This window comes from Zootoca vivipara, chromosome 6, assembly GCF_965207765.1.
Source record: "Zootoca vivipara chromosome 6, rZooViv2.hap1.1, whole genome shotgun sequence".
NCBI classification, from domain to species: domain Eukaryota; kingdom Metazoa; phylum Chordata; class Lepidosauria; order Squamata; family Lacertidae; genus Zootoca; species Zootoca vivipara.
The window spans coordinates 20,696,009-20,713,687 of record NC_142589.1 but is presented as its reverse complement, the minus strand read 5'-3'; the positions used below and the strand labels follow the sequence as shown (position 1 = coordinate 20,713,687).

The window sequence follows — 17,679 nt, the reverse complement described above, 5'->3', positions numbered from 1 at the left end:
AAATGTGATACTGTATGTTTGTCTTTAATGACTGAGGTGTTCTTTGTACAAATGTACACCTATGAAAATGTCTTGTCTTTTTCCATGCTCCTGGTGAACACCATGTAATTGGGGAGATGTCTCTATTTTACTAATGGCCACCACTGGAACATGCACTGCAGAAGCAGCTGGATTTCAGAAAAAATTAAGAATTCCCCACTGAATTTTGCTTCCTGGTGGCTGCTGAAAACAGGGGGGAAAGAAGCTCTCCTTGAACATGGCAGAAGGGAGGCGGTCCAGAAGGGCTCTAAATATGGAAACTGCTGCCTCTTCGTGTTCAGCTATGCTTCTCTTACAGATTATCTGCAAGAAAATAGCGAGGAATGTTGCACACCCCTCAGCTATGCCACACTCAACTAGCTATCAGTGGAGAAAGCTGAAAACCCAGAAGCTCCCAAGCCAGATTCAAGTTGTGCTTTCCACAGAGACCACGTGTCTGAGTAATCATGTGCCAGGACAGTGAAGGCAAACAGGAGGCTGCTGCAGACACAGAATACCTGAGTGATCGCATCGAGGGATCATGACTTTGATATACAGATAAGACATGGATGGAGAGCTCCCTTCCAGTTGACGTCATTTTGCTCCTGCCAAGGGAAGAAAGCTAGTACAGTGGTACCTCGCAAGACGAATGCCCTGCAAAACGAATTTTTCGCAAGACGAATGCGTCTCGCGATCTGATGGTGACTTGCAAGACGAATTGGTTTTGCGAAAAATTCATTTTGCGAATCGCGGTTTCCCATAGGAATGCATTGAAATTTAATTAAGGCGTTCCTATGGGCAAAAAAAAGAAAGAAAAGAAATTTCAATGCATTCCTATGGGAAAGCGCGATTCGCAAGACGAATTTTCGTAAAACAAATTGACTCGCGGAACCACTGTACTTAAGGTAGCAGCTATATGATGGGGAGAAAGGATGGTTCCCTCAGGCCTCTTCCCAGGAGATCACCAACCACAGTGTTGTGGATTCCAGTGTGCCATGCATGGAACAGTTGTACATAGAAACAGGTGCATTTGTCCATTGGAGTGCTCTGGATACAAAGCCATTGATGAGCCCAGAGAAGGCATATCTGTGTGCTTGTTGCCCCTCCGTGTTTCTCCTGGTTCAAAAGTGTTCTCCTGGTGCCGTATATGGCTCACAGGAGAGCCACCATCCCAAGAGATGGTAACCTTTCAGCAGCACTGCCCTGTGGGTGTCCTTTGTCTAAACCAGTGTTTCTCAACCAGTGTGCCTCCAGATGTTTTGGGACTACAACTCCCATCATCCCTAGCTAGCAAGACCAGTGGTCAGGAATGATGGGAGTTGTAGTCCCAAAACATCTGGAGGCACACTGGTTGAGAAACACTGGTCTAAACATCCAAAGACTGTATTGGCCAGTGTTTTTGTTAAGTTTCTAGAAAACTGATGTAGAGCTGTATAGTTAGATCCAACTGTACACAATGCTTTGGGGATCTAGAGGGGAGCCCTTTCATGTTCACTCTTTTTCTAAAATGTGGTCTTTCCAGTGTAGCTATCTTGTTGCTTTTCTTCTATTCCAGTGCATTTGTTCCAGGATGGATGGTTAGTGCTGTATTCAGCTCTGACATACTTGTGAAAGAAATATGTAGTATAATGCTCATGCTGAATCTGTTACACTTCTGTTACACCATCTGTCAGGAATGCTTTGATGGTGTTGGACTGGATGGCCCTTGTGGTCTCTTCCAACTCTATGATTCTATGGTTTTAAACATATTACTGTAACCAAGTGATTAATAAATAAGGTGCGCAGTGTTGTTATCACCGTGTTTGCAGGAGAGGTTTTTGCTTCAGCGTAAGGATTAAACTCTAAAGTTAAGCAACTCTAAAAGCAAAAAGTGGAGTCGTATGAGCAGCAATCAGGCTTGGGCAAGAGCAACTGACGGGGCAGGATTGACTCCAACAGTACAGCCACACAGCACTCATCTTTCCTGACACACCCTCACTTTCTGTGACATTCTTGAATTAAGGATGGCCTGGAATGTGTGACCTGACTATTAAATTGGTGGGTTCCCCACCAGAGATCTGTGTGGGTTGGCAAGAGACACTATATTTCACAAGGCATGAAGTACTCCCGTGCCAAAGTCACCTGCGTCGGCTACAAGGAAATTCCCTTCATCGGTGCATCTTCGCTTAAGGAGAATGGCATTCGGTGAAACTCTGTGGATGCTGACATTATATGTGGCCATTTTTATCCATTCTTTGCTGCTTGCATGGGGAGTTTATTGCCATCTTACCAGGACTCACATTCCTCCAGGAATCACCCATGGTGCAAAATTACGAATTATCAGTATGGCTTCGGGATATGTCTTCGGACTGGTAAGTGTCCGTGTATGATTATTTTCTCCTACTGAGCAACTTGTATGGGATACAGAGTGCCTGTGTCTGCCTCTGTCAAGGGAAGAGGGAGCATTTTTGAGTTGCAACTTGTGTCTTGTGAATTACTTTGTCCATCTCTAATATCTCCACACACACACACCCCAACCACATTGTGATAATGCTGTAGCCTTTTCCGCTTCTCAGCCTTCCACACTTCAAGCAAATGAGGGTTTCTTGGGGGTTTTTTTTCTTGCATGCAGCTTGAGTAGTGGTTTTTCTTTTCAGAGCACTTACACAAATTCCGCCCAGCTGTCATATTTACAGTGTTACAAGTCTCTCCCTCTGCAAACGCAGTAATAAAGAGTCCACTTGTGATATATCAGTGGTTCAGTGCTCGTACATTGTTCCAGTAATCTGACGTTTCGTCGCTAAATAGCTTAGTCATCAGGTTTTGTAGCAAATAATATACAAGAGAAGACAGTATGTGAATGACTCAAAGCAGGGGTTTATCTGTCCCCATCGACATATTTCTATCATGAGCAGGGCCATCTTCAGCATATGCGCTGCTGGGGTGCAAAGATTCGCCCAGCACCCCCGGATTTAGTTTAGCCCCCAAATTAACTTTTATTGTGCCTATGTCAGACACCACACTTACGCCTTATCTCTTGTTTACGAAAGAAGGGAGGAAAAATAAACAAACTTTTTTATTTGCTCATTTATTTACAATACACTTATACCTAAGTATAAAACACCACCACATTTAAACTTATAAGTATTGTTTAGGCGAAACATCAGTCTTGTCAATGGTGCCGCTGACCCCGCTGCCACACAGCAGCTCAATGCAACACGTAACATAATATTTTGATGTAAATTTCATGTGCACGGTGCTGTTGTGAATGACAAACGCCGTTGTTGAATCTGACAAGCGCTGCTGCTGGCGCGGCGCGTCTTTGGTAAATGAGTGCACAAAGTCGAAAGTCCTTTAGTGAAACAATAGGTATACATTTTGGTAACACCAAGGTATATATGTATTTTGTTTTTCTAGCTTGATCAAAATTATTTATAATTTCATAACAGGTAGATAGTTAAGAGCTTAGGCGGCTTCAGCGGCAGGTCCTGGCGCCCCCTGGAAGTTGGTGCCCGGGTGCCCCACATCCCTTGCACCCCCGGGTAAAGACGGCCCTGATCGGGAGGAGCATAAAAAGAGGATGGTGTCCTACTCTTTTTTCTCTATTTTTGAATTTAAAAAAACATTTATTTCTCTCTTTTAAAAACATTACATAAGAAATCATCATACATAACGTAAACACAGAATAACACAAAATAAACTTGGAAATGAAAAGCAAAATGACAAATTATATATGCAAATTATATATATACATAAATTCCAACACAAAATAAAATTGAAATGAAAAGGAAAACTAATAAATAAAGATAGAAAATAACAATACAAAAGCAAGAATTAGAAAATAAAATAAAAAATAAAAAATACTTCTGATTGGATATATATCGTTTCTAACCGTTTCTAACTGTACCCTGCTTTCTTTATTTTATTTTTTCCTCGCCCTTCATGGGGGAATCTTTTTCCCCTTGCTATTTATATATTCCCTTTAAGCGATATTTAAATCAATTTAGACAAACTACCAATTTATTATTTATCCCTTCTTTCTTCAGATGTTCTTCCACTAACTTCCACTCTTTTTGTACTCTCTGTTTTGGTGTGTTTCTTATGGCTGCTGTCATTTTATCTAAATTCATGTATTCTACTAATTTGATTAACCAATCTTGAACAGTTGGCACCTCCGTTCCTTTCCATTTTTGAGCTATTACAATTCTTGCTGCCGCTCCTGCATATAGTATTATATTACTCCTATCTTTTGGTATTTTTTCTGGCAACATACTCAATAAAAATAGCTCTGGTTTTTTCCCAAATGTTATTTTTAAAATGCTTTTAAATTTTTCATAGATTTTATTCCAGAACTCTTGTATCTTTTTACATTGCCACCAACAATGCATAAAAGTGCCAATCTTCTCCTGACACTTCCAGCATTTGTTGGATCCTGCCTTATAAATTTTGTTTAGTTTCTCTGGTGTTAGGTGCCACCTGTAGGTCATTTTCAACATATTCTCCTTTATTGTTGTGCAGGCTGTGAACTTCATACTCTCCCTCCAGAGTCCCTCCCATTGCACACTTTACAGGGGTTACCTCTACTTACGAATTTAATGCGTTCCGAACGCACATTTGTAAGTTGAAAAAATTTGTAAGTCGACTCCCATAGGAATGCATTGGGAGAATAAATTCGTAAGTTGAAGCAACCCTATCTAAAAATTCGTAAGTAGAAAAAATCCTATCTAAACCGCATCCAAGATGGCGGACGGAGCTCCATTTGTAAGTAGAAACATTCGTAAGTAGAGTTATTCGTAAGTAGAGGTACCACTGTATATAACTCTACCAATATCTTTAGCCCACCTTACCACTGTATTTTTAACTTCTTCATCTTTAAGATTCCATTCTAACAAAAACTTATATATCTTAGTAATTTGTTTATCCATATTTTCAATTAATTGTTGTTGTTTAGTCGTTTAGTCGTGTCCGACTCTTCGTGACCCCATGGACCATAGCACGCCAGGCACTCCTGTCTTGCACTGCCTCCCGCAGTTTGGTCAAACTCATGTTTGTAGCTTCAAGAACACTGTCCAACCATCTCGTCCTCTGTCGTTCCCTTCTCCTTGTGCCCTCAATCTTTCACAACATCAGGGTCTTTTCCAGGGAGTCTTCTCTTCTCATGATGTGGCCAAAGTATTGGAGCCTCAGCTTCACGACCTGTCCTTCCAATTTTTTCAATTAATAATTCCTGTAATTTTGATTTCCCTTCTTGAAATCCTACTTTATTATGGCAATTGAAGAGACTCTGGATCTGATTGTACTGGGGCCAGCTTGTGCACTCCTCTTTTATTTCTTCATATGAGTCTAACTTTTCACTCAGGGATTTGTTCATTTTGGTAATCAGTTCCTTGATGTCCATCAGTGGGTCATTTTCCGGAGATGTTGATTGTCTTCTGCTAGTATTCGACGTTGATCCTTGTACTTGTCCTTTCCTCATCTTTGCTTTCCTTCCTTCTTTCCTCCCTTCCTCCTGGTGATGTTCTTTCTTTCTTTTTATATTTGGGAGTTCCCTTTTTTTGATCTTCAAAGTCTCATCAGGTTAACTCAGTCCTTTAAATAAATAGGAGATGATCTCCTATTTCACTCCAGTCCTCTAGATGTCACCACAGTCTCTCTATGTTGTCTCTTGCACTCCCTCTTTCTCCCTCTCTTTGTTCAGCTCACTTCCTTGAGGGAGGGGGAAGTTTGTCCGTTTGTAAAGTTCTGTTTAAAACAGTCTCGCTGTCTTTAATTCTTCCCACCATTAATCCTTTATTGTTCCTCCCTTTTTAATTTTATGAAACACAGTTTCAGTTTCCCGGAATACAGTTCCACCCCTCCGCACCAGTCTTAATTGCTTCCTCCTCTTCTCCGTCACTATTCCTCCCCTCTATTGTTCACCCTTCGCCTCCACTGTTTGTGCCGGCTCAGGTTACTTTAGATCAGGGGTCAGCAAACTTTTTCAGCAGGGGGCCAGTCCACTGTCCCTCAGACCTTGTGGGGGGGCCGGACTATATTTTGAAAAAATATTGAATGAATTCCTATGCCCCACAAATAACCCAGAAATGCATTTTAAGTAAAAGGACACATTCTACTCATGTAAAAACACCAGGCAGGCGTCACAAATAACCCAGAGATGCATTTTAAATATAAGGACACATTCTACTCATGTAAAAACATGCTGATTCCCAGACCATCCGTGGGCTGGATTTAGAAGGCGATTGGGCCGCATCCGGCCCCCGGGCTTTAGTTTGGGGACCCCTGCTTTAGATTGTTACTTTATATCTTTCTCTCTCTTTTGGCGCTTATCTGGAGTTTGTCCGCTTTTTCCCTTCCCTCCCAATTCGCTTAAAGTTACTTTATAACAGGTTTTCTTACGATATATCTCTGCAATCCTCGGCTTTCTCTTGTTGGAGGGCTGTGTCCTACTCTGGTGTTAGAACATTCCTCCCTAAAGGGGAAAACCCACCTCTCTTTCCATTACATTTTGATTCTGAATCCTGTGCTTCCCCCCTGCTACTCATCCCACCCACCCCAACTTTTAAAAAAAGCTCTCAGGTTTGGTTTCTCCATTTCTCCCTACCCTCTCTTAATCTTAAATGTTAATCCTTGTGAAAATGCACCAGCATTTTAGTACATACTTCTGCAGGGGTGCCAACTTGAATAAAATATTGTGGAGGGGGGGCAGGTAAGTCCTGCCCCACATAATCACAAGATGTGACACATTTGAATGGCAACGCCCATCAACCTGGTGGGGGGGTTTCAGCCCCCTCCAATATCTTAGGGTGGGGGCCTTGAAAGGACCTTGACCCCTAGGAGTCGCCCCCTAAGCATCTAATATCCCTCCTATTATTTGTGCTCAGTTGTGACTAATAAACGTATTTGCAAGCAATTTACCTTAATGTGATGCATTTTCATATGTCATTAGGTAAGAGCAGGCATCCCCAAACTTCGACCCTCCAGATGTTTTGGACTACAATTCCCATCTTCCCCAACAACTGGTCCTGTTAGCTAGGGATCATGGGAGTTGTAGGCCAAAACATCTGTAGGGCCGCAGTTTGGGGATGCCAGGGTAAGAGGTTTAGGTTGGGGTTGTTGTTGTTGTTGTTGTTATTGTTGTTGTTGTTGTAAGGCAAATAAATTTAATTTTCCCCATCTGTATTTATCACTACAGGTGACAAAAAGTGGGCAAAGCCAGAAGAGATTAGGGAAATGGGAGTGATCCCAAGTGTTAGGGGCAGGACTGGCAAGCGGAAAAGATGTGATTGATTTGTGCCATTCAAAGGCGGACGTTGGCATTTCTCAGCCTCTCAGATCTGGTCCTCTACATGACAGGAGGTTGGGCTTTGGGCTTTTCACTTTGAATGCAAAAATATCCGAAGTGGATCATAAATGCTAAAATGTTTTGGTCCAAATAGGGACTGCTTCTGGAAAAACTTGGCATTTGCCACAGGTATATGATCTGGAGGATCTTAGATGTTTGGATACCACCAAAACGCTACCAAGGGCTGGTAATAAAGGACCTGGTTTTCGATGGGGTTCCAGTCAGGGTGCACTGGCCCCAAACATCATCTGCTGAGAACAAGAGAGGAGTGATGTATTTTCATGGAGGCATTTCTCTCTTTGGAACAATGCGTAAGTTCTTCGAAAGCATCTTAAAACTTTATTGTTCTAGGATAATTTGGGGGTCCTGAAATGATTGCCATGGACGGTGGGTGGGTGCTTTTTATTGCCCCCGTATGCAGTTGAAGTTAAATTCCCATGGCAGGATGGGATTCTATTGTAAGAAAATGAGGCGGAGACATCCAGTCGCACTGGTGACCAATTTTGTATTCTCACCAGCCTTAATGGTCAATGAAAAAACCTTAAAATGCCAAAGAGCATGTTTCTGCTTTGCCCCCCAAGGGATTTGAAAAGTGGTTCCAGAAATGTACGGAAATAACTAAGCAGAAATGTGAATTGAGCCTTGGTTCGGTTTATATTATTTATTTTTATTTTTATTTTTATTTATATTATTTATATATATATTTGGTTCAATCCAACTAAGTTTCTCCCAGAGTAGGTTCATTAGGTTTCAGGGTTTTGTTTTGTTTTTTTACAATTCACTGGCCTATAATTTTTATTAAATAAATAAGTAAAATAAGATAAATAGACCCAAATTAGTCATATCTGTTACCGGTAATTTCAATGGATTTACTTTGGGGAGGGCTAACGTTGGCTATAACTCAAAATGATTGCAACATGAGTGACCAGGAAATTTTGTTATGGACAACCCCCCCCTAAGAAAAAAATTGCTGTTGATTTGTGTGTGTGTGTGTTTGTGTGTTTGTTTGTTTTCTCCCCCCAGGAGCCCATGAAAGAACATGCTGCTACATTGCCCACCAAAGTGAGTCAGTGGTTGTGAATGTCAAGTAAGTGGTTACCTTCTCTTTGTAAAATAAAAATAAAAATGTGTGTGTGTGTGTGTGTGTGTGTGTGTGTGTGTGTGAGAGAGAGAGAGAGAGAGAGAGAGAGAGAGAGAGAGAGAGAGACCAATGGTCCAGTTTGTCCATTTCATTTTCTCTCCTTTTTGCTTAAGTCTTAAGTTCAGTTCTCCTTATAAAAATCCTCATAAAAATTAACCAGCCTCCTTTTTTGAATTCACCCTTATTTTTTATGTTATTTTCAAAAATAACATTATAATAAAATAAAAATAAAAGCATTTTATTAGATTTTCCAATTAAAGCACATGTAAAACAATAAACAAAACAAACAAACATTAAAAAAACAATACAACACATACATCAATCTTTTTTTTTTAACAATTCTTCCCAGTTCTCTCATTCTCAATGCTCTGCCGAGCTTGACTTCCCTCCCTCCCCTCATTTGGTTTTCTATTCAGTTCTTATCTCGCAGTTCCTTTATACCTCCTATTTAAAGTCAATTCGTAGGATTTATTTCAGTCCTGCAAGTGTCTTTAAACTTCTACAGTTCTTTTCCATATAATCCACAAATTTACTCCAGTCTCTTTGGAACCTTGCTTCCCCCTGGTTCCGGATCCTGCTAGTCAGTCTCACTAATTCCGCATAGTCTATCATTTTTGTCTGCCACTCTTCAATCGTCGGTAAATCCTGAGTTTTCCCTTTTTGGGCTAACAATGTCCTAGCCGCAGTTGTCGCATACAAAAATAGTGTATAGTACTCCTTTGTGATCTCTTGTCCTATAATTTCTAACAAAAATGCTTCTGGTTTTTTGGGAAAAGTATACTTAAAAACCTTTTTCAGTTCATTATATATCATTTCCCAAAATCGTTTAACTTTTTCGCATTTCCACCACATATGATAAAAATCTCCTTCCTTCTCAGTACGGAAATTTCAAATTAGGTGTGTTTGTCTCCAGGGGTGAACTGAATTGGAATTTCTTCCCCAACGCTACCCAAGGTGGAGCATGAAAAGAAAGAGAGGAGCAAAACTTCCTTTAAAATCTTATAGAATCTCAGTCTACAACTATCATTTCTCTTTCTCCTCAGTGCCATATAGATATTTTTTGTTTCATTTTAATTGAAGTAGAAACAGACATCAAAATGGCAATAGCACAGTTTGCAAGAATACCTCAGAATACACATCAGTAACCCTTAACCCTATTGTTGTTTTCATTTTTTTAAGCATTACCTTGTTTTGTGCAGTTCTAGGGTTTCCATACGTCTGGAATTTCCCAGACGTATCCAGAATATTGCAACCGGCAGCAATGTCCGGGCGGAAATTGACAAAATGTCCTGGAAAACCAGCAACTTTTCTTTCAAAATTTCCACTTTTTTACTCTGAGTATAACTTAGTTGGAGATGAGCTGTGGAGTTTATTTAGCTCCACAATATACTGGTATAATTTGAGGGTGCTTTATTTTGATGAGAGAATTAAAAACAGTGGCCCTAAGATTAAAACAAAACCCAGATAGCTTGAAAATTTCCTACCAGGGTAGGAAACCTCAGGGATGCAGGCTGAATGGAGCACTCTTCTCAAAACTCACCCCAGATGACCACCTCCATAGTCCCTGTTTTGCACGCGCACACACGTGTGTGTGTGTGTGTGTGCATGTGTGTGTGTGCGTGCACATGCGCACACGCACGCACACACACACACCATCTGCCAGGCTAGAATGAGCATATCTTGCAAAGTTGGAGGGATGTGTGGTGTTCATAGGATCTAGCCTACTTGTACAAAGGTAAAGTTTCATTTTATGCCTGCTTTTGGTCTCTGGTTCCACCCACCATGTAGCCCCCAGAAGGTTGCACAGACAGGAATGTCCCCCATGGGGTAAAAAAAGGACACCCACACCCACACCCACCTTCAATATGCCATGAAGAAAAATGCTCATTTTCTATGCAATGTACATTGTTGAATTTATAAAATATCTCTCTTTCATGTAAGTTTCCGGTTGGCTCCTGAGCATCTGTATCCAACTCCGGTTTTGGACTGTTGTACTGCTGCAACCCACTTTTTGAAGCATGCAAAGGAATACGGAGTGGACCCCAACCACATTGCCATTGGAGGGGACAGTTCCGGGGGCACGATTGCTACAGCCGTCTGTCAACAACTAGTGGCAAGGAAGGATCTCCCAAGAGTGCGAGCTCAGTTCCTGATCTACCCTTTCGTACAAGCAGTGGACTTCAATTTGCCTTCCCATCAGCAATACCATTCCGTTCCTCCGTTGTTCAGGAAACGAACCGTCAAACACGGTTTCATGTATCTCACAGGGAAGATGGTCAATGTGGATGGAATCATAAAGGGCGCCCATGTCTCTGCAGATATATGGCTGAAGCACCGAAAATGGGTTAGTGCTGACAACATCCCAGAAGAGTTTAAGGTTAGGGGCTACGTCCCAGCAGTACCTCCTCCATTTTCACAAAAGCTTCATGAAATCTGCAAACGAGGTTTTGAGCCAATGTTTTCCCCCCTCTTAGCGGAGGATAACATCATCTGCCAGCTCCCTCAGACTTTAATTTTAACCTGTGAGTATGATATTATCCGGGACGATGGACTATTATACAAGAAACGTCTAGAGGACAGCGGTGTGCCAGTGACATGGCATCATCTTCAGGATGGGTTCCATGGAATAACTCTATCTTTTGGCTTGGGACCACTTGAATTTCCAGCTGCAAGGAAATGTTTGCAGCATGTAGCAGATTTCTTAAAAGGTACATAGAAATATTTTTATTATTATTAAATATTTATTTTAAATTTTGCAAAACATTCCAGAATACACACACACACAAAAAGAAAAGAAACGGAAAATTTCCAAACAAGATACAGAGTCAAAATGCAAAATACATCAACTTACAAATAAATAAACTATCTCCCCCCTCCCTCCCCCTCCACAAGACCCGCCCTCCTTCTCTTCCTTCCTCACAGTCTCCCCCCATCCATTTGTACCTGTTAGACCAATTATTTTACTACAATCGTAGCTTAAATACAATAAACAATAAAAAAATATATATTCAAATCTCGTTGTTGTTGTTGTTGGAGTTGTTGTTGTTGTTTGCTTTTGGATTATTCTTTACAGTGAGAATAGGAGAAGAAGAGGAACCTGCTTAATATCTTCTGTATTTAAGTTTAACTTACTCCACGGACTTCCTGTCAATTCCTGATGTATATCTTTGTTTTATTACTGAACGTATGTAACATAGTATGATTCTCTATATCAATTATCTAATGCATTTTTACTTCTTAATGCATCAAAAGTTCACATTTAGATCTTATCTTTTTCCACCGTTCTTCAGTTTCAGTCAAATGTTAACATAGGCAATGTACCTTTGCTATATTTTTGAACAGAAATCTTATACCTTTCCCAATTTTCTGCAAGCTTTTGCCTTGATTTGCCCCTCAAACTATTCATTAAATCAGCCATTTCTGCCATTTCTTGTAGTTTGCCTTGCCACTCCATTACTGTAGGGACCTCGGTTTCCTTCCATCCTTTTGCGACCAGAAGCCTGGCCGCCGCTGTTGCGTATAGGAATATCTCTTTCATGGAATTTGGGATGTCTTTTCCAACTATGCTTAATAATAACACCTCTGGTCTTTTTTGAAATGTTATTCCTAACATTTTTTTGATTTCATCGTAGATTAATCCACAGAATCTTTTAATCTTCTCACATGTCCACCACATGTGGTATAGATCACCCTTACCATAGCTGCCAAGTTATCCCCTTTTTTAAGGGATTTTCCCTTATGATGAATAGGCTTCCTCGCGAGAAAAGGGAAAACTTGGCAGCTATGACCCCCCCCCCCAAATTTGATAAATTTTTATATATCTTTCAAAGTCTAGAGGGAGTTAGATACCATCGACGTTGTATTGTTAACATGTTGTCTCTGATATTATAACTCACGGTAAAGTTTATATCTGTTTTCCACAGGTGTTCCCAATCAGCCATCATAATGAGCCGTCCAATGTCTTGTGCCCATCTTATCATATTAACTTTAACCTCTTCCTCCATCACCTCAAAGCACCTAGGAGGGGCCTGTACATCTTTGATATTATTTTTGTTTTGTTGTTTATTAATTCAATTTCCAATTTTGACGGTTCTTTTCCAAATCCTATTTTTTTGTCTTCTTTGAATATATCATATGTTTGATAATATTCCAACCAAGTTGAAAAATAGTTTTTCACATCTTCATATTTTTACATTTTAATTTGGCCGTCCTCTTCCATCAATAGGTTATTATATGTTGTCCAACACCCTTTCATGTTCTTTTTTTTTACCGTGATTGCTTCTAAAGGAGATAACCATCTTGGCGTCTTGGGTTCTAAGAACCGCCTGTATTTTCCGCATACCTTGAATAAAGGATATCTTATTATATGGTTTGTGAAACCTTTATGTGCCTCCCCCCCCCATAATTTAAATACGCATGCCACCCAAATCGGGTGTCATGCCCCTCTAGGTCCAATAAGTCAGTGTTATTCAGAAGGAACCATTACTTTAACCAGGATAGGCATGCGGTTTCATAGTATATCTTTAAGTCCAAACCCTCCTCTTTCTTTGATGTCAATTAGCACTTAATGCATTCCTATGGGATTCGACTTACAATTTTTTTCGACTTACGAATGTGCGTTCGGAACGCATTCAATTCGTAAGTAGAGGCACCACTGTAATTTTGTTTTGTTTATGTTCAGCTTAAATCCCGAAACTCTCCCATAGTCCTGCATAATTTCCATTGCTCTAGTCAGGCTCTCCTTTGGTTGCTCTGTTGTTATAATGAGGTCATCCGCAAATGACCTCATTTTGTATCTATTGTTCCCATTTTGGCCTGCACTGGTAGTCTTCCCCTTCTGTGCAGGCATATTCTTTTTCATATTCTGCTCTCCCAATCATAACATTAAAAAACTGAAAGTAAGATCCAATGTTTGGCACAGTCTAATTTATTAAATTCAATGTGCTGGACATAAGAAAAGCCCTGCAGATTCAGGCCAATGGCCCACCTAGCCTTGCATACTGTTCTCACAATGACCAGGTAGGTGCTGTCAGGAGTCCAGGTTCCCAGCTTGGTAACACAGTAAGCATAGGTAATAAAAAAGGAGGATTTATTGCAAAAACAAACAGATAACTCCAGACAGCTCTAGCCAAGCCACCGGCATTATCACTCAAGATGACCCTTCTGAAGACTCCTTCTGGTGTCGATACTGAACTTTTGACCCTTACATCTCTTATTTTGCTTCCTGTCTAGGAGCCTCCCTATTCGCCTCTGCCTTGGATTGGTTTTGTCAGCTACAGCCTCTTCCTGTTCCAAAAAAAAACCTGTCTCTGTGGCTGTTCGTGCCTTTTTGAGCTTTGGCTGTTTTCCAGCCCGCTCTCAGTTATTCCCTTGGCAACTGGCCGTCCAAGGTCAGAGGGAGTCGATGCTGGCAGCTATGTGCTCTGCTCAGCCAGCATCGAGTCCAAACTTCTCTGTTTCTGACTGTATTCAGCAGCCAGATGCAAATTTACACTTGCAGCTGGCTCATTCTTGACAGATGCCTTTTGGGACACCCACAAGCAGTGCCTGAGAAAGCTCATAGCAGCTGACATTTGCAGGCATGCTGCCTTTAACTGTAGAGGAAGAACATAGTCTTCTCCTCCATGAATATGTCTAATCCTCTTTTAAGCCCATCCATGTTCATGACCATTACTACCCCTTACGGTAGCCAGCTTCACAATTTAACTACATACTTCCTTCTCAAACCAGTAAGCAAAAAACACTTAGGAATTCTGTCTGGCCACGAGGGTCTTTGCAAACTGGTTTGATGACAACTTAAGCTATGCCTGCTTTATTTTAATCAATAATGCTTAAAAAAGAAACCCAACTCTTTCCTTTCTACTTTCTTTTGTCTGTCCTGAATCTCCCAACACAGACCTTCATAGGATGCCCCTGAGTTCTAGTGTTAGTGAGAGAGAAGAGGAAAACTTCCTCCTCTTTGTCTTCCTCTGCTGTTGGACTCATTGATGGCCCCTGACTGCAATTATACAAAAATCTAGTGGGATGTAGGCAGTTCAGTTAAGTGTATATATATATATATATATACCCTGTTTCTCATATTTTAAGACATACCCATAAAATAAGCCATAGCAGGATTTTTAAGCATTCAAGGAATATAAGCCATACCCCGAAAATAAGACATAGTGATAGGCGCAGCAGCAATGCTGGCCACGGCAGGAGGAGGAGGAAAAAAATAAGACATCCCTTGAAAATAAGCCATAGTGTGTGTTTTTGAGGAAAAAATAAATATAAGACATGTCTTATAATATGAGAAACACGGTATATATATATATATATATATATATATATATATATATATATATATATATGTGTGTGTGTGTGTGTGTGTGTGTGTGTGTGTGTGTGTGTGTGTATCAATTTAGAATACTCATTTAAACATCCTTAAAATACCAGTGACTCCCCCTTCTGCTCTTTCCATGGTTCATTTTGCATATCATAAATGCCTGCATGTTTTACATAAACTAAACCATTCAGTATTCCCTAATTACATCCATCAAAACTTATTTATACTGTTGAATTTATCTCAATGCTGCCAACGTTTCCAAGTGTACACCCTATATATTCAATAAACATTTTCCAATCCTCTCTAAACAAATGTTCTTCTTGTTCTTTTATTTTATATGTTAAGTCCGAAAGCTGCACAATATTCCATCAGCTTAAGTTGCCATTCATCTTTAGTTGGGACCTCGCTCATTTTCCATTTTTGGGCTAACAAAACACAGGCCGCAGTAGTAGCCAGCCAGCTAAGGTCTAAGCAGAGTAGACTCGTTGAAATCAACGGGCCCGAGTTACCCATATCCATTCTTGTCAGTGGATCTTCCCTGGCTTTGATATAACATTGGATATAGCCTAATGAATATAGGCGTACCTTGGATCCCAAGCACCCTGCGAGTTGAATGTTTTGGCTTCTGAGCGCCGCAAACCCAGAAATGAGTGTCCCGGTTTGTGAATGTTCTTTGGAACCCGAACGTCCGACGCGGCTTCTGCAGCTTCCGATTGGCTGCAAGAGCTTCCTTGATTTCCGAACGTTTTGGAAGTCGAACAGACTTCTGGAACAGATTCCGTTTGATTTCCAAGGTATGACTGTATAGAAGAAGAAGAGGAGGAGGAGGAGGAGTTTGGATTTGATATCCCGCTTTATCACTACCCGAAGGAGTCTCAAAGCGGCTAACAATCTCATTTTCCCTTCCTCCCCCACAACAAACATCACGTGAGGTGGGTGGGGCTGAGAGACTTCAAAGAAGTGTGACTAGCCCAAGGTCACCCAGTAGCTGCATGTGGAGGAGCGGAAACGTGAACCCGGTTCCCCAGATTACGAGTCTACCGCTCTTAACCACTACACCACACTGGCTCTCCAGTGTGAACACTAGGGTGATGACTTTTTCATTCCCCCCCCCCCTCAAAAATGATTTGCTGTAGCACAAATAGATGAATGTTTGCCTATTAATGACTAAAATGAGGTATATTCCATTGGAATATTAAAAAAGGTTACGCACAAATCATTTTATTTTATTTTTGTATGCCGTTTTACCATTTCATAAAATTGTATTAACAATTCTATATATATATCGTATCAAATTTGGACACAACACCACATTCCACAATGGGGAGTGTTCTTAGCAACATAGGGTATACAAATGCCACACCTGCGCAAGGTAAAAGCCCCTTTTTGGGACCTCAAAACTCAGCCAGCAGACCCTGCTGGGCATGCTGGGAAAAGAACCTACAGGAGAGGTAGCAAAACATTGTCCTCTAGCGGTGTCTATACTGTTACTGCAGCTAAAAAAAGCTTCCTTGTGTGTTTGATGACCCTATATAATGTTGTATATATGTGACTCTAAAGCTTGGGTTCAATTTTATATCTGCTTACAGTGACTTCAAAAATGGTAAAAAAAACCCTGATAAATAAAAATTTTAAAATCATTTTGTGTGTGAGGTTTTTATATCAAATCTCTTTGAAAGTAAGATTTTATCTAATCTTTAATGAAAGCTCATCAAATTATGATACAGGGAAATGAGGTTGTAAAAAAGTCGTCACCCTAGTGAAGACATTGAACACATCCACCTTGAACACATTGTCAGATTCTCTCTCTCTCTCCTTGTCAAATCCAGCAACTGTCAAAATAAAATTCCAACCACATCTGTGAGAAGTGAAACATTTAGCAATAAGAAGGAGCACTTGCGCAACCAAGTGTGCCACAACTAAGACCTGTTGAGTAAACTGAACTAATTCCATTACACCCACAATAGGGAGGCTAATAACCAAACCCAAGTTAGGATCTCAACTCTCTCCATATCAGGTCAACAAGCAAGGGAATGTTTGATCCCATTCTCCTGTGATCCACTACAGGTCAAACTTTCAAGGACCTTGAAATCCCCTTGAAATGCAGTCCAGTTCAGTACTTCATTGACAAATAGTTGGGAAGGAAGCGTGCAAAGTGTACCATTGCAGTGCTGTGGTTTGACTAACTGGGCCTTATCCCAGAAAAACTTAAATCCTGTTGTTTGGAACCAGTAATTGTTGGCCAGGGACAGAATTTGTAACCTACTGCACACAAAGCACAAACTCTACGACTGAGCTCTTAGGACCCTTGCTTCAGCTAGCCTCTGGCTCTTCTGGTGGCAGCAGATTACTGGCTGGGGTTCCATTTAGATTGCATAAAACATGAGATATAAAAACTGGTCCCAAGGACCTTTGAAATAAAGTCTGAGTAAAATTGGTGAAGCAGCAAAAGTTTATTGATTACAAAAACATACTTGCAAGAATGAGTATACAAACCAGGCACATCTCAGGTCAATATAATGCAGGCATTTATCCTTTCACCGAGCGCAAAGTTCCTTCCTTTGCCTGCCCACTGGGTGAGATTAAAGGTAACGGTAAAGGGACCCCTGACCATTAGGTCCAGTCGTGACCTTCTCTGGGGTTGCGGCGCTCATCTCGCTTTATTGGCCAAGGGAGCCAGCGTACAGCTTCCAGGTCATGTGGCCAGCATGACAAAGCCGCTTCTGGCGAACTAGAGCAGTGCAAGGAAACACCATTTACTTTCCTGCTTGGAGCGGTTCCTATTTATCTACTTGCACTTTGACGTGCTTTTGAACTGCTAGGTTGGCAGGAGTTGGGACCGAGTAAAGGGATCTCACCCTGTTGCAGGGATTC

General features: G+C 40.9%; 1 protein-coding gene across 1 annotated transcript; it reads left to right on the top strand.

Moving 5' to 3' along the window:
* The first annotated feature begins 2,074 nt into the window (after nucleotides 1-2,074).
* LOC118087937 (arylacetamide deacetylase-like 4) lies at nucleotides 2,075-11,993 on the top strand. The gene is made up of 4 exons (XM_035121015.3): nucleotides 2,075-2,369; nucleotides 7,434-7,650; nucleotides 8,363-8,426; nucleotides 10,422-11,993. The coding sequence occupies exons 1-4, from the start codon at nucleotides 2,193-2,195 to the stop codon at nucleotides 11,194-11,196; spliced, it is 1,233 nt and encodes a 410-aa protein (XP_034976906.1). The 5' UTR covers nucleotides 2,075-2,192; the 3' UTR covers nucleotides 11,197-11,993.
* The last annotated feature ends 5,686 nt before the right edge of the window (nucleotides 11,994-17,679 follow it).

Excerpts from the sequence above, each read along its gene's own strand:
- LOC118087937 (XM_035121015.3), top strand. The coding sequence starts at position 2,193 with ATGGCATTCGGTGAAACTCTGTGGATGCTGACATTATATGTGGCCATT. Across the intron at positions 2,370-7,433 it reads CGGGATATGTCTTCGGACTG|GGACTGCTTCTGGAAAAACT; the intron begins GTAAGTGTCCGT and ends TGGTCCAAATAG. Across the intron at positions 7,651-8,362 it reads TTCTCTCTTTGGAACAATGC|GAGCCCATGAAAGAACATGC; the intron begins GTAAGTTCTTCG and ends TTCTCCCCCCAG.